Source organism: Crotalus tigris, unplaced genomic scaffold (assembly GCF_016545835.1).
Source record: "Crotalus tigris isolate CLP2741 ecotype Arizona unplaced genomic scaffold, ASM1654583v1 scf7180000018217.1405312, whole genome shotgun sequence".
NCBI lineage: Eukaryota > Metazoa > Chordata > Lepidosauria > Squamata > Viperidae > Crotalus > Crotalus tigris.
The window spans coordinates 313,440-329,377 of record NW_024096887.1 but is presented as its reverse complement, the minus strand read 5'-3'; the positions used below and the strand labels follow the sequence as shown (position 1 = coordinate 329,377).

General features: G+C 37.5%; 1 protein-coding gene across 3 annotated transcripts in view; it reads left to right on the top strand.

The window, feature by feature from the left end:
• Positions 1-15,938, top strand: part of DARS2 (aspartyl-tRNA synthetase 2, mitochondrial) — a 44,208-nt gene that overhangs the window by 2,356 nt on the left and 25,914 nt on the right. For all 3 annotated transcript variants that reach the window (XR_005557377.1, XR_005557378.1, XM_039348961.1), the window contains exons 3-8: positions 1,155-1,221; positions 2,937-3,038; positions 4,054-4,149; positions 12,401-12,524; positions 12,612-12,658; positions 14,333-14,439. Coding sequence is in view for 1 of the 3 variants with exons in the window: in XM_039348961.1 (XP_039204895.1) it covers positions 1,155-1,221; positions 2,937-3,038; positions 4,054-4,149; positions 12,401-12,524; positions 12,612-12,658; positions 14,333-14,439 (543 nt within the window). In the remaining 2 variants the exon portion in view is untranslated. The remainder of the gene's footprint in view (positions 1-1,154; positions 1,222-2,936; positions 3,039-4,053; positions 4,150-12,400; positions 12,525-12,611; positions 12,659-14,332; positions 14,440-15,938) is intronic.

The window sequence follows — 15,938 nt, the reverse complement described above, 5'->3', positions numbered from 1 at the left end:
TGCTACATCTTTTGCACACACCTTTGGACACCTTCATTGGCCTGCATCTCTCATGCACTCTCCCTGACCTGTGCCACACCTCTCACATCCTGTACATCCTCCCTGATCTGCAGGGTGCCTTTTGTGTGTTGTCCTTAAAGCATGGTGGTGGAAATGTTATCATTGGGGCTGTTATGGGTTGCACACCATCATAGAAATTACTACAAATTCTTCATTGCACCAAAGGGTACTGAAGCGTAATGTGAAAAGGTTGAAGCTCATTGGACAATGGACTTTGCAACATAACAATGACCCCAACATTCTGGTAAAACCACCAAAGATGGGCTGAAAAAAAAAAAAAGAAATGGATGATTCTGAAATGACCAAGTCAAGGGATCTAAATCCCATCAAGATGTTGCGGGTTCATTCCAGTCAATATCAGGGACTGGTACATTGCTATAAGAAAGGCCTACATGAGGTTGTTTCTGCCAAAGGGACAAAACCAATTATTAGAGCTAAGGGTGTACATATTTCTTACATAAAAGGAAATGGCAAATCTGTTTATTTTTGTTGAATAAATGATTGAAAGTCAACTTTTATATTTTTATTCAATTACATCATCTTTATATAACTGAATGAAGATAAAATATTGATGTTTGCATATGTTTCAAAAAAAACTTTTGCGGTATACTGTACTTCCATGTGACTTGTATGTCTGATTGCTCCATTTTTGTCTGTGAGGGAGCTGTCATGTCAATGGGCAATAATCTACCCTTAAGAAATAGAATTTTCTTCTCTATACTAATTCTTATGCCTGTACAAAAATCTGGTTAAGAAATTTGAAATACGTATGCATATATACATACATACAAACACACACAAACAGAGAGAGAGAGAGAACTTAAGTGAATTAAGGAGCAGGGTCAAATTCTTAAGTTAAAAGTAATGTTCAGACAATATATCTTTGAATGTTCCCTATAGTCTTGCTGCATGTGAAATGCTTATATATCACATAAAAGTGTCTAGTCGAGCTGTCCTCTTGCTCGCAGCTGTTCTGTGACTAGGCATTGTTTACATGTCATTGGAGAGCTCCGCACTGCATACTCATGAACTCCAGGCAGGGGTTGAATCTGAAGCTACTAACATGTCTACACATCTGTGTCTCCTATCTTTAGACAGGAACAGTTTGTGGTTTTGAGAGATTTCCAAGGACTTACCCAGATACTCATACCTCAGGAAGAGGTAAGTGCTATTGAAAACTGCTTTTGTAGTTTTTTGCTAGGAAGCCAACAAGCATTGCATCAAAACAAATATATAAGTAGTCCTTGGCTTACAACCATTTAATCAGCAACCATTCAAAGTTACAATAACACTGAACAAATGATAGTTACAACTAGTCCTCAGTCAGAATTCCAGCAATCTGGGTACTTGGCAATCGGCTCACACTTACAATCTATTGCAGTGTCCTGAATTCACATGAACCTGAAATTCAGTGAGGAAACTAGCAGGGGAAGTCACAAGTTGCTGGAATTAGTTTCCCCAACCTGTGCATCCTCCCCAAGCTTCAAACGGGCCTCCTTCACACATCCTCCCTGGACTTCATTGCACGTCTAAGGCTTCTTTCTGAGCCTTCTCTCATAGCCCCCCCAACTCTTGTCGTGTCTCCTTCATGTACCCTCCAACTCTCCCTGTGCCTCCTGCACACCTTACTGCGCCACCCCTGCATTCTAATAGACCCTTCCCAACCCTTCCCTCTACCCTTGTCTCTCATGTAACTCCTGACTTGCTTGTGGGAAGTCAACAGGAAGTTGCCTTACCTGATGACTGTGGGATTCAGTTAACAGGACAACTGGGATTGCAGGGATTGCTGTTGCTAAGTGTTGCAATTGTGGTTTACAACTGCATCACTAAGCAATGGAAATTCTGGTTTCATTTTTTGTTGTAAGTTGAGGATTACCTATAATGTTCTAGCCACACTGATTTGGAATACTAATGAGCATATGTTACTGGAATTTTTATTTTGCTCTTTTTAAAGTTACAGTTCATATATAATTCATTTAGTAAGCATACTTTTAAAATTTACATTGAAATTAAATTAATACAGGCTCTTGAAATGAATTTTATTATTTAGAAAAGAGTTATGACTTTTCAATGCACACTCTCTCTTGTAACAGTTAATATTGTAAATATCCATACCTACACGCACAGCTTATAGTTCTTCATATAATTTGTTAAAAGTTCAGTCTTATAGTCTACAGGGAAATAAAGAATATTGCAAAACATATCTGAAATATGCATCTAGAATGAAAAGCACTTAATTTCCACATTAGCATTTCAATTTTATTCTTACCAATTGTTATTTGATGTAATCTTTTTGTAAAGAATTTTGGATGAGATAGAATTTGTTCTGATCCTGAAAAGTTCATTGGAATTAATGTTTCAAACAAAAAGATTTTATCTCACTTTTTATTTAGAGCTTGTGACATCAGACATAACACTTTTTTTTCTCACCAATAACCCAGTGAGGTAGGTTGAGCTGAGAGAGAATTGGCTTCTAAGGCTAAGGATAGACTTGAACTTGGTTCTCTCTGCTCCTAGTCTGACACCTTAACTTCTACCCCACTTTGGTTATCTCAATAAGCATTTTAACAAATAACATTTATTATTTATTTATCACATTTTGGAACCACCCATCTCCCTTACAGAGAGATTTTGGGTGGTGTACAATAAAATATTAAAATATAAAAACAGTATATAAAAGTTAAAATTCAAAAAGAGGCAATGATGTTTTTAAAAAATGATAAAATTAATTAAAGGACAAAGGGAGGGCTTTCAAGTGCCATTTAATTGCCAGACTGAAATTGGCTGATAACCACCAGATATAATGCATTTTAAATCTGTATTGCTGGCACTCTTGAATTATGCATATTCTGATTTGTTTGTTTCTTGCACTGCAGGCTGCTTCCCATTTGAGGAAGCTCTTTTCTGATGCTCCAGTTGAGTCTGTTGTACGAGTGACTGGGATTGTTATTCCCCGGCCTCCTGGACAGGCAAATCCTGTAAGTATTTTAAGGAGGAGCCCTCTGCTTTTAAGTGAGTACAGTGTATTGCTTTGGGCTATCAAAATGATTTCCTAATTTGCACATTTTCATTTGCCATGTAAGTGACTTGGAGATAGCATGGGAGCACAATTTGGTGAACAACTGTCTGCTTCTGTAACTGATAGCTGTAATTATAATGGTAGCTGCAGAGTCATTCTTGTTTTCTTGGCAGCTATTTGGTTTAGAAGTATCTTTCTTCAGCTCAGCATTATAAAAGTCTTCTGCTCTCTCAAAAGACACCACAATTTCTGCCTTAATGTCTTCTGTGCTTGGAATTTCCAGGCAATACACCTGCACAGTATCACTTTTTATGCTTTCTTCACATCTCTCCTCAAATGCACCCTCATTTCCCAGATCGGTTGATTTCTATGCTTTGTAGCAGGCAGATCTTCTGTGTCTATATGGATTCTTTCTAATCTGCAGTAAAGCAACTTGTTTAGCAGTAGTAAGCCCTTGAAGTTTCTTTTTTGTCTGTTTTTTGAATGTAGGATTGAAATTTTAAAAAAAGAAAGATTTATGGCTGTGCCTGGCTGATAATCTGACAAATTTATCCTCAGGGCAGAGGTCTTTTTTTATTGTTCTCTGCAAATTACTGACAATACTGCAAAATAATTATAATTTTTTTTTTTGGTAATTTTTTTATAATTCAGACAAGCCAAGAAGACCATGCTTTCTTTCCTTTCCCCAAGCCTGCTCTTGTCTGGCCCATTAAGTTGTGAGTTAAAATGGGTAAGCAGAGAGATGTTGACTTGAGGTTTAGTAGCTCCAGGTCTGTGAAGCTCAAATAAACTCTTGGTCTCTTAAGCTCCAAGTTTGTGAAGGGAAAATGGAAACAAGGTTCTGCATTTTGCCAAGCTAAATTATCCTACCACCACACTATCTGGTTAAAAACTCAATGAATATATTTTCTGGGCACAATAAATAGAGCTGTTTAATTTTTTTAAATTAAAGTGATCTCTTTCAATTTATTTAGAGGATGCAAACTGGAGATATTGAAGTAAAAGCAGAAACTGCAGAGGTTCTGAACTACTGTAAGAAACTACCATTTGAAATAAAAGATTCCATCAAGGTAGATATACCTTTCTTATTTCTGTTTAGTGTGCTATATCCACCTTATTTCTGCCCAATGGGTTAGGTTTAGGGTTAGGTTTAGGATACAATACAATACAATATACACAATACAACAAAATACAATACAGTACAATATAAAAAATGGAAAAAGGGACACATAACTAAAGCAAAATAGCAACATATAGCCCGAATCTACAAAGATAAAGTCAAGAAAGCTAAGACTCAGAATGAACTAAGACTTGCAACAAATGTCAAAAATATTTTTTTTAAAAAATCCTTTCAACATGTAAAACACAAGAAAAAAGTCAAGGAACTGATTGATTTACTAATAGGAGAAGAGGGCAAGGAGGTCACAAGCAATGGAGAAAGTAGAGCTGCTTAATTTGTCTTTACATTTGTCTTTACGCAAAAGAAAAAAACAGTCCAACTATCAAAAACAGTACCATAAAAGACATTAAGAATACAAGTCGGGAACTTCCGGTGGATCAGCGTGGGCGATGGCGGCTACCTTGTAGCCGTCCTCCTGGGTAAGTGTATTGAATCGCTATGAACAGCGGACATCAGCTGTTCAGCGGTTCAAAATCCCCCTCCCGGGCAAAGGGGGGGGGGAAGAGGGTTGTCTGAATAGTGGTAGAGCCTCTTATGCACCCCCAATATTTTTTTGGGGGGTGAAAAGAATGCTCCCACGGAGTTCAGACTGTCTCCGCTTCCCAGCTGCTTTTGTCCCTAGGGACAAAACAAGCCGTTGCAACCACCTCCGCGATTAAAGAGATCTGGTGAGTTTTTCTTAGAAGCGGACAGAGTTGACTAGAGGATTTAGCTTTTGCTTCCTTTGATTTTACTTGGATTTTAAGTTTAAAGACTTATTTTTACGTTTATATTCCCTCTTTTTACTTTTTACTTTTTGCTGAAAGGGAAAGTAAAATGGTGATCGGCAGGCTTTCCGGCGTTCTTTTTTTTTTTTCCTTTTCTTTTTTCCCTTTGGGAAGGTAGAATAGCGATTGGCAGGCTTTCTGGGGTTTTTCCTTCCCTTTTTCTTTTTTTTTCTTTTGAATGATTGGAATGGATGTTTTAATTTTCTTTTTTTTGTTTGTTTTGTTGAAAGGGAAAATAAAATGGCGATCGGCTTTTTTGGATTTTAGAAGCATTATTATTTTTGTTTAACTTTTTTGTTTTGTCTTTTGTATGTTTTTTTAAAAAAAATGGAATGGATTTTTTTTTTAACTCCCTTTGATTTTATTTGGATTTTTAGCTTAAAGATTTATTTTTATTTTTTATACTCCTTTTTATTTTTTTTCTCCCTTTTGTTGAAAGGGAAGTTTTTCTTTCTTCCTTTCCCTTTTGTTTTTTAACTCCTTTCTTTTTATTATATGATCTCTTTCCGAAGGATTTTTTGATTTTTTGGAGTTAATCTCTCTTTTTCTTTTGTTTAATTTTTGTAACTTTTAAGAAGGAGTAGATTTTTTTAAGAAGGCCCCAAAGTGTTTAGTATTTTCTTTGTTATAATGATCTCCTTTTGAAGGACTTTTTGAATTTTTTTTTGGATTTAATCTCTCTTTTGCTTAACTTTTGTAATTTTTAAGAAGGAGGAAAGATTTTTTTTTTAAGATGGCTCCAAAGCGTCTAGGGATTCCTACAGCTCCTAAAGTGGCTTCTTCTTCAGTGTTATCATCAGTGCAACAATCTAAATCAATAGCTTCACCTTCTTCCTTGGTCCAGCCAATAATTGTGAAGGATTTGCAAGATATGATGGGAAATGTTATATCTCAAATTAGGGCAGAAATGAAAGAGATTTTAGAGGAAAATAATAAGATTTTGAGGCAAGAGATAGTTTTGGTTCTAAAAGGAGTTGCCTCTGTTCTTGAAAAGCTGAACTTCCGTGTGGAAGAGGTAGCTGAAAAAGTGGAGTTGATGGAGGGAAAACTTGAAAGCATGGGAAAAAAATGGAAAATGAGATTCTTATGCTTCAATATGGACAAATGGAATATGCCTTAAGAATCAGAGGCTTGGGAGAGTCCTTGCAAGGAGATCTGAGAGAGATGGTTGCAAAGGACTTTGCTGTGATTTTGAATAAAGATAAAGAGGAAATACTTAGTGAAATTGAAAAATTATTTAGAGTTAATTCTGTGGTGGCAATGCAAAAGAATTTGCCAAGAGATGTGGTAATTTACTTTGGGAAAAGATCCCTGCGCAATGAAATTATACAAGCTTTTTATAAGAAGAGATTTCAAATTGGTTCACAAGATGTTATAATCCTAAAGGAGATCCCATCTAAAATTTTAAGAAGAAGAAAGGAGTTTGCTTTTTTAGCAGATGAACTTAAAAAGAGACGAATCTTGTTTAGATGGGATGTTCCTATTGGAATGGTGGTGAATTACTTGGGGATATGTTATAGACTTAATACTGTTTCTCAAGCAAAAGATTTTTATACTTCGGTCCTGGGGGTATGTTCATCGCCATCTATTAAGTTTAAAGTTTTGGAAGAAAAGAAGGTAGAATTGCAGTTTGAAGAGCCTATACTTATGAAAATTGGGAAACCTCAATTTGAGGGGCCTCAACAAGTTGAGATGGAGGAGCAGAAGATAACCTGTGCAACATATAATTGTAAAGAAAAGCAGCAACAGAAGAAGGTTAAGGAAGCCTCACAACTATTGGGTTCTGAATCTGCGGGAGAAGTAGGACTTATAAATTTTTGGGAGCAACCTTCAAGGGTAAAATTGTTGTCTGAAGAGCCTATATTAATGAAATATGGGAAATCTCAGTTTGAGGGGCTTCAGCAAGCCGAGAGGAAGGAGCAGAGGACAACTCGTGTAACATATAACTGTAAAGAAAAAGATCAACAGAAGAAGGAGGTTAAGGAACCCTCACAAGTATTGGCTTCTGAGTCGGTGGGAGAAGCAGGACTTATAAACTTTTTGGAGCCACCTTTAAGGGTAGATTTCAAAGCACTTCTTTCGAGATATAGGGATAAGAGAGACTGATAAGGATTATATGGACAACAGAGACTGATAAGGATTGTGCTTTTTGTGGACGGAATTTGTTATTGGTAAAGATTTAAATGTGTATAAGGGAACTTTAATGGTTTATGGATAAGAGAGACTGATAAGGAATGTGTTCATTGTGAATGGAATTTGTTATTGGTAAAGATTTAAATGTGTACAACCGAATTCTAATGATATGAAAAGGTCTAGAGTATACTATAATGTGTTTAATGATTGGGGTTTTTTTTAATTATTATTATTATTACTATTCTTAAGATGGAATTTGTTATTGGTATAGATTTAAATGTGTACAAGGGAATTTTAATGTTTTAAGTTTTAAGTAATGTTCAAATTTGTGTCTTGGAGGGAGTTTATAAAGAATGATGGATAATAACGTAAGTAAGATATGAAAAGGTTCAGAGTATATTATAATATGTTTAATGATTGGGGTTTTTTTAATTATTATTGTTATTTTAGATAAGAAGTTTAAGTTTAAGTATTTAGTTTAAGTATTCAAAGAGTATTTAGTTTCAATGCTACAATGAAGGTTTATATGTTTATTTTTCTGTTTTAGGATAAAGAAAGAGGGATAGACTGGATTTTATATTGTAGGTACAGATGTTCAAAGAAAGTAATGTTTAAATTTGTGTTTTGGAGGGAGTTTATATAGAATGATGGATAATAATATAAGTATGATATTAGAAAATGTCTAGAGTATATTATAATGTGTTTAATGATTGCAATTATTATTTTTTAGAGAAGATAATCTAGTTAATTTAATGTATTTAGATCTTTTTAGGATTTATATGTGTTTTAAGTTTTTCTTTTCTTTTTTTGAAAAATTTTAATTAAGCCTGTACTCAACTCTGGGAAGGTTGGGGGAGGGTTTGGGAGGTTTGGGGAGGTGGGGGAGGGTATGGGAGGGTGGGGGGGTTCGGGAAGGGGATTCGTTTTGTAAAAATTTAAAAAATTTTCAATAAAAAAAAAAGAATACAAGTCAAGAATTGGTAAGATTCTTGGCAAGAAAATGGTAAGATAACACCTATCCACTCTAGATAAGTTTAAATCACAGGACCAAATGGATTACATCCCATAGTTCTGACATTGCTGGCAGACATGATCTTGGAATCACTGGACCATATTTTTCAAAAGTCCTGGAGCACAAAGGAACTACCAGAGGACTGGAAAAGAGCTGATTTGGTTCCCATCTTCAAAAACGGGGGGAAATGGATCCAGAAACTACAGACCAATCAGCATGATATCAGTACCTGTGAACATGAGTTTATCAAAAACAGGTTATGTGAGACAAACCTTATTGCCTTTGACAAAATGACTAAATTAGAGGACCAGCGAAATGCTGTAGACATAGTATATTTGGACAAGGCATTTGACAAAGTAAACTACAACCTATTTCTTGGTAAGAGAAAAATGTGGGATAGACAGCATCACCACCAGATCGATTTGTAATGCTGAACATGTGCATTCAATGTGTAATCTTCAGTGAAACTACATTTACATGGAGGGAAGCATGTAGTAAGGTACTCCAAGGTTCTGTTTTAGGCCCCGTAATCTTCAATATCTTCATAAATGATTTAGATGAAGAGATAGAAGGGGAACTCATCAGATTTGCAGACCACAACGAGCTGGGGGGAATAGCCAAGGGTTTAGAAGATATGCTCAAGATCCAGAAGGTTCTTGATAGACTTGAAATCTGGACCCTATTCAACAAAATGCACTCAGTGCTGGGAAAGTAAGGTTTTACACTTAGGCTAGAAAAAACAAATGCATGGGTATAGAATATAATTGTACCTGGCTCAACAGCAGTAACTATGAAAGGGATCTAAGGTCGAGGTCCTAGTGGGCAGCAACTTAAGTATGAACCAGCACTGTGCTGCAGCTGCCAAAAAAACCCAACGCAATTCTAGACTGCATCAACAGGGATAGTATCAAGATCACATGAAGTATTAGTATTGCTTTATATTGCTTTGGTAAGACCACACATGGAATGCTTAATCCATTTCTGGTCACCATGATATAAAAAAGATGTTGAAACTCTAGAAAGAGTACAGAGAAGAGCAACAAAGACGATTAGGGGCCTGGAGGCTGACACATACAATGAATGTTTGGGTATGTCTGGACTAGGGTGACATGGACTTGGGTCAATATAAAAGGGGGGGGAAATGACATTGCCATAGGTGTATACTACAGACCACCCAACCAAACAGAGGAAATAGATGAACTTTTTGCTAGTCAGCTAACTAAGGTATGTAGGAAGCACACCACAATAGTAATGGGGGACTTTAACTACCCTGACATCAACTGGGAGACAAACTCCGCACCAAGTGGAAGATCAAACAGGTTCCTGGCAAACCTAGCAGACAACTTTGTCTCCCAAAAAGTAGAGAAGGGAACTAGGGGATTAGCCATTTTGGATCTAATTCTCACTAACAGAGATGAAATGATAGACGGTGTTGAAGCCATAGGAACCCTGGGAGGAAGTGATCATGCAATATTAGAATTCAACATTATAGAAGCACAACCAATAGAACACAGTCAAACTAGAGTCTTGGACTTCAAGAGAGCTAATTTCAATAAACTTAGAGAGGGCTTGGGAAGGATTCCATGGATGAGAATCCTCAAGGGGAAAACAACTCAAGAAGCTTGGGAAATTTTGAAAAATGAGATAATAAAAGCACAGTCTAGCACAATACCAACAAAGAGGAAAAATAACAGCTCTCAAAAGAAACCAGCATGGCTGCATAAAGAACTCTCTGACAAATTGAAAGATAAAAAGGACAAGTACAGAAAGTGGAAAGAGGGGAACATAACTAAGTCAGAATATCAGCAAATAGCCCGAGCCTGCAAAGATGAAGTGAAGAAAGCCAAGGCTCAAAATGAACTAAGGCTTGCGACCAAAGTCAAAAATAACAAAAAAAGCTTCTTTCAACATGTAAAAAACAAGAAAAAAGTGAAGGAAATGATTGGTCCATTAGTGGGTGGAAGTGGCAAGAAGGTGACAAGCAACAGGGAGAAAGCAGAACTATTTAACTCATTTTTTGCATCTGTCTTTACACAAAGGGAAAAAACAGACCAACCTATCAAAAATAGTGCCATAAAAAACAAAACAGAAACACAAGTTAAGATAGGCAAGAAAATGGTTAGGGAGCACCTGTCCAGCCTAGATGAGTTCAAATCGCCAGGACCAGATGGATTACACCCCAGAGTTCTCAAGGAACTGGCAGATGTGATATCGGAGCCACTGAACTATATTTTTCAAAGATCCTGGAACACAGGGGAACTACCAGAGGACTGGAAAAGAGCTGATGTAGTTCCCATCCTCAAAAAAGGAAAAAAAATGGATCCAGGAAATTACAGACCTATCAGCCTGACCTCAATACCTGGGAAGATCCTGGAAAAGATAATCAAACAACGAATCAACGAACACCTAGAGGCAAACAAAGTCATTACTAAAAGCCAACATGGGTTTGTCAAAAATAGATCATGCCAGACAAATCTTATTGCATTCTTTGACCAAGTGACAAAATTAGTGGATCAGAGGAATGCTGTGGACATAATTTACTTGGACTTCAGTAAGGCATTTGATAAAGTAGATCACAACCTACTACTTGACAAGATAGAAAAATGTGGGGTAGACAGAACCACCACCAGATGGATCCGTAGCTGGCTGACCGGCCGTACTCAGCGAGTGGTCCTCAATGGAACTGCATCTATATGGAGGGAAGTGTGTAGTGGGGTGCCCCAGGGCTCTGTTCTGGGCCCAGTACTCTTCAACATCTTCATCAACGATTTGGATGAAGGGATAGATGGGGAACTCATCAAATTTGCAGATGACACCAAGCTGGCAGGAATAGCCAACACTCCAGAAGACAGGCTTCAGGTACAGAAGGATCTGGACAGACTTGAACACTGGGCACTAACTAACAAAATGAAATTCAATGGTGAAAAAAGCAAGGTTCTACATTTAGGCAAGAAAAACCAAATGCACAAGTACAGCATAGGTGGCACCATGCTCAATAGTAGTAACTGTGAGAGGGACCTCGGAGTCCTAGTAGACAATCACTTAAATATGAGCCAGCAGTGTGCGGCAGCTGCCAAAAAGGCCAACACAGTACTAGGCTGCATTAACAGAGGGATAGAATCAAGATCACGCGAAGTATTAATACCACTCTTCAATGCCTTGGTAAGGCCACACTTGGAATACTGCATCCAGTTTTGGTCACCACGATGTAAAAAAGATGTTGAGACTCTAGAAAGAGTACAGAGAAGAGCAACAAAGATGATTAGGGGACTGGAGGCTAAAACATATAAGGAACGGTTGCTAGAATTGGGTATGTCTAGTTTAACGAAGAGAAGGACAAGGGGGGACATGATAGCAGTATTCCAATATCTCAGGGGCTGCCATAAAGAAGAGGGAATTAAGCTATTTTCCAAAGCACCTGAAGGCAGGACAAGAAGCAACGGGTGGAAACTAATCAAGGAGAGAAGCAACCTAGAACTAAGGAGAAACTTCCTGACAGTGAGAACAATTAATCAGTGGAACAGCTTGCCTCCAGAAGCAGTAAATGCTCCAACACTGGAAGTTTTTAAGAAGAGACTGGACAGCCATTTGTCCGAAATGGTGTAGGGTTTCCTGCCCGAGCAGGGGGTTGGACTAGATGACCTCCAAGGTCCCTTCCAACTTTACTATTATTATTATTATTATTATATGATAGCAGTCTTCCAATAGTTGAGTGGCTGCCACAAAGAAGAGGGAGTCAGCCTCTTCTCCAAAGCACCTGAGGGCAGGACAAGAAGCAATGGATGGAAATTTATCAAAGAGAGATCCAACCTAGAAATAAGGAGAAATTTCCTGACAGTGAGAACAATTAATCAGTGGAATTGCATGCCTCCAGAAGTTGTGGGTGCTCCATCACTTGAGGTTTTCAAAAAGAGATCATACAGCTATTAGTCCGGAATGGTGTAGAGTCTTCAGCTTGAGCAAGGCTTGAATTACAAGACCTCCAAGGTCTCCTTCCGACTCTGTTATTCTGTTATTATTTATTCTGTAAAATTATTCCAGCCATGAGTATATTTGGTAATAGAGAAGATATGAGTTGAAAAAAGTGAGTGAAGAATAATAGTTTGGCATAAAAACCTGCTTATGTTTTTAACTTAACAAGTAACACAATATTTTGTGCTTTGTCTTGGTTATAGGAGGTATAATTGGTGTTTTTTCTTTATAAAATAACGATCTTTTCCTCCTCTCAGAAAACTGAAGCACTGCGAATGCAGTATCGTTATTTGGATTTAAGAAGTATTCAGATGCAGTATAACCTCCGGCTGAGATCCCAGGTGGTGATGAGAATGCGAGAGTATCTCTGTAATCATTATGGTTAGAGAAACCGAATTGTTAATAATTAATTATTTTTCTCCTTTCACTTACTATGGTGCTGACAACATTTATTAAATTTTATTTTAGATTTTGTGGATGTAGAAACACCAACACTGTTTAAGAAAACACCAGGAGTAAGTATACAAATACATCTTTTCTGTACATATATTGTCTTATAAAATTATCAAGTAATTACATTATGTAATCCAAACATCTAAAATAGACATGTCAAACTCGCGACATCACATGACGTCGCGCAATGTATCGGGATGGTTTTGCCATTGCTGGCAATGGGGTGGGTGCGGCTTCTGGATGACACATCCGGCCCATGGGCCGGCAGTTTGACACCCCTGATCTAAAAGAAGAGTGACTAATTCAACTGTTAAAATTACCCATGATTTTACCAAACAGAATTGGTCTTAGATGTGGGGGAGATGTTTTATGTCCTGGGACGCTTCAGTATTCATATTGAATTCACCAGCTCAGAACTTAATAGCTGTCATAGTTACTTTAAGGATTTTTCTGCCCCAATGCATTATGAATAGGAAGCTTATGATGTTGAAATTGGATGACAGTTCTCTCGGTCAGCCCATGTTTAAATTGACAGTGGTATTTCCCTTTGTACTAAAGGTTACTTAGAGAACAATAGAATCAAGACAACTTTGGAGATTTTGCTTGACATAGTCAAAATTTTAGTTTTATCAAATTATGTGATAGAGAGTGTTTTTTATATAAATTTTATTAAAACGTTTAAAAAGGAAGATAACTAATACAAACTAATACAAAGAAAGCAAGAAAAAACTAAAGGTGCAAGGGAAAAAAATAGAAAAACAAAAAAGATACAAACAAGTTTCTTTTTAGCTTCTATGACAAAGAGAGTTGTTAACATAATGGTTTCTAAGCATCATTTTCTGAAACAAAACCTTCATTGATTTAGTTGTTACTGAAAAGCTGCAAGAAATACCACCTGCCAAATAACAGTTGGAACACAAAAAGTGCTATCATTTGTTCATGGATAGGTTTAAATTTTTTAAAATATAAAATTATATACACACACATACACACATATATATACATAGATATATATATATAAAATCAGAAATATATACATATATATACACACACATAAACATGTTTATATGTATATGTGTGTCTATTTATCTGTGTGTCTGTGTATAAGTATATATACAGTGTGTGTGTGTGTGTGTGTGTGTGTATATATATATATATTCAGAATTTAATTTTAATGTAGGCCAGTGTGCACACAGAAAAGTGATAATAAAGGTTATCTTATCTTAAAAAGCAGTAACCTAGGTGTTCTCACTATTTGTTAATATTCTTCAAGAACTTTTGTTAATTTGTCACATGAGAACTGACTAAAAGCATGATCATTTAAATCGGGCCCCTAACCCCCAGGCCATAGACCTGTGCTGGCCCAGCACCTCCTGGGTACCTGGCCAACAAGCGGTAGGTGAGCTCATAGAGCTTCATTTGTGCATGTGTGGGAACTAGGTCGTACACATGAAACTATCCTCTCTTCCCCTGCCATTGCTGCTGCTGGTCCAGGGAGCCAGAAAGACTGGCGACCGCTGACATAAATGAAATAGAGTACAGGTGATATATTTTGGGAAATGGTTCGTTATTGAGCTTCCATTTCCTGATTAAATGCAATAGGTAGTGGATTAAATTTTTCAAGAAAGATTTGGCTGAAATAAATGTTTTGTACTCAAACTAGAAGTTTCCTCATTTTTTTTCAGCTAACTGCAATGTAATTCCAGCTTTAAATTACATCCTCCTTTTAATACCAGGGTGCAAAAGAATTTGTGGTGCCTTCCCGGGAGGTTGGAAAGTTCTACTCACTTCCTCAGAGCCCTCAACAATTTAAACAACTCCTAATGGTAGGAGGTCTGGACAGGTGAGCTTCTTGGAGCCCCACTAGCACAATGTTTTCAAGGTAGCACTAAAACTCTGATCCACAGTTTGTGGTGAGAGGATAACGGATAGACTGAGTTGCAGTTTATCACACAAACTGTTTACTTGCCAATTAATCAGGTTCCATGCTAAGAATGATGCGGTCTAACAGAACTGTAACTCTCTCTATGTCTGCCTAGAAGATTCACATGCTTGAAATCTTGCAAAGATTTTCTGTACCATGCAGTCTATGGCCACAATCTTCTCATCTATGAGATGGAGAACCATGTTGCTGAATCATGGCATATATAAAACATACAAGGATTGGGAGATGGCACCATTTTATGGTGATTCTGCTTCTACTTGAATGAGTGATTCCAGTCAGTAGTCGTGTGTGTGTGTGAGAGAGAGAGAGACAGCACTCACTTCCTTGGTTGCTCCAGTATTGGTTCCCCGCCTCCCCTCATATTATTTAAGTACTGTATATGAAACCACTAGGAGAGATCTAGTTTGGAGTGAGGTGTCATCAGCACACTGATGAAAGCCACTTACACATTTCCATCTTGTACTGAGCTGGAGATGTGATAGAAAGTCTGAACCAGGCTGTCAAGATTTGGATGAAGCAAAACAAGATTGAATGCTACTAAAATGGAGTTACTATTTGTAAATAAATATCCAGTAATATTGGTCCCAATAATTACTGTAGATGAGATTGTGCTTTCCCTAAAGGAATTGGTTTGTGATTTAGGGGTGTTTATAGCCCTAGCTTACATGGCAGATAAAAACTTGTTCAGGGGCCAGATCATTGGTGGCTGAATTCATAATGCTGGTTACTACCTTTATAATCTTACATAGGGTGGTCCCAGGATATATCGAGCAACACCTGACCAAATTGGAATCTGCACATTTTTTCTCATCAGCTTCAACATTCCACCACAGAAAATATATACCGTATTTTCTGGAGTATAAGACGACTTTCTAAAGCATGCAAATCGGCTCCGAAGTTGGGGGTCATCTTATACGCCGAGTTGTCTTATACGCCGGAAATTACGGTAGTTTCCGGAGTATAAGTCAACTTTCTAAGCATGCAAATCGGCTCCGAAGTCGGGGGTCGTCTTATACGCCGAGTCGTCTAATACGCCGGAAAATACGGTAGGTAATCCCTGAGCATTCACTTAATGCTCGTTTGAAGTTACGTGATAAGTGCCCCCTAGTGCTTGCGAGCAAGTCCTGAAATTACAAATATTGCAGCATCACAGCAGTTGTTCGCCCTTTCAAGTGACTGCAGAGGCTCTGCAACATTTGTTCTGTCCCAGCCTCTGCAAATACTGCTCAACTGCTTACTTGTGAAGAAAAACCCCTTTGCATTGAACAAGGCAGGACCCCTTTTATTTTGACACAGCTTTTATGGAACAAAACTCCAACTAGTCCTTTAGCTGTTGAGACGAACAAGTTCAGTCTCTGAGTTCTCAGGTGGAATGCTCAAGGTTTAAGTCACTCAAG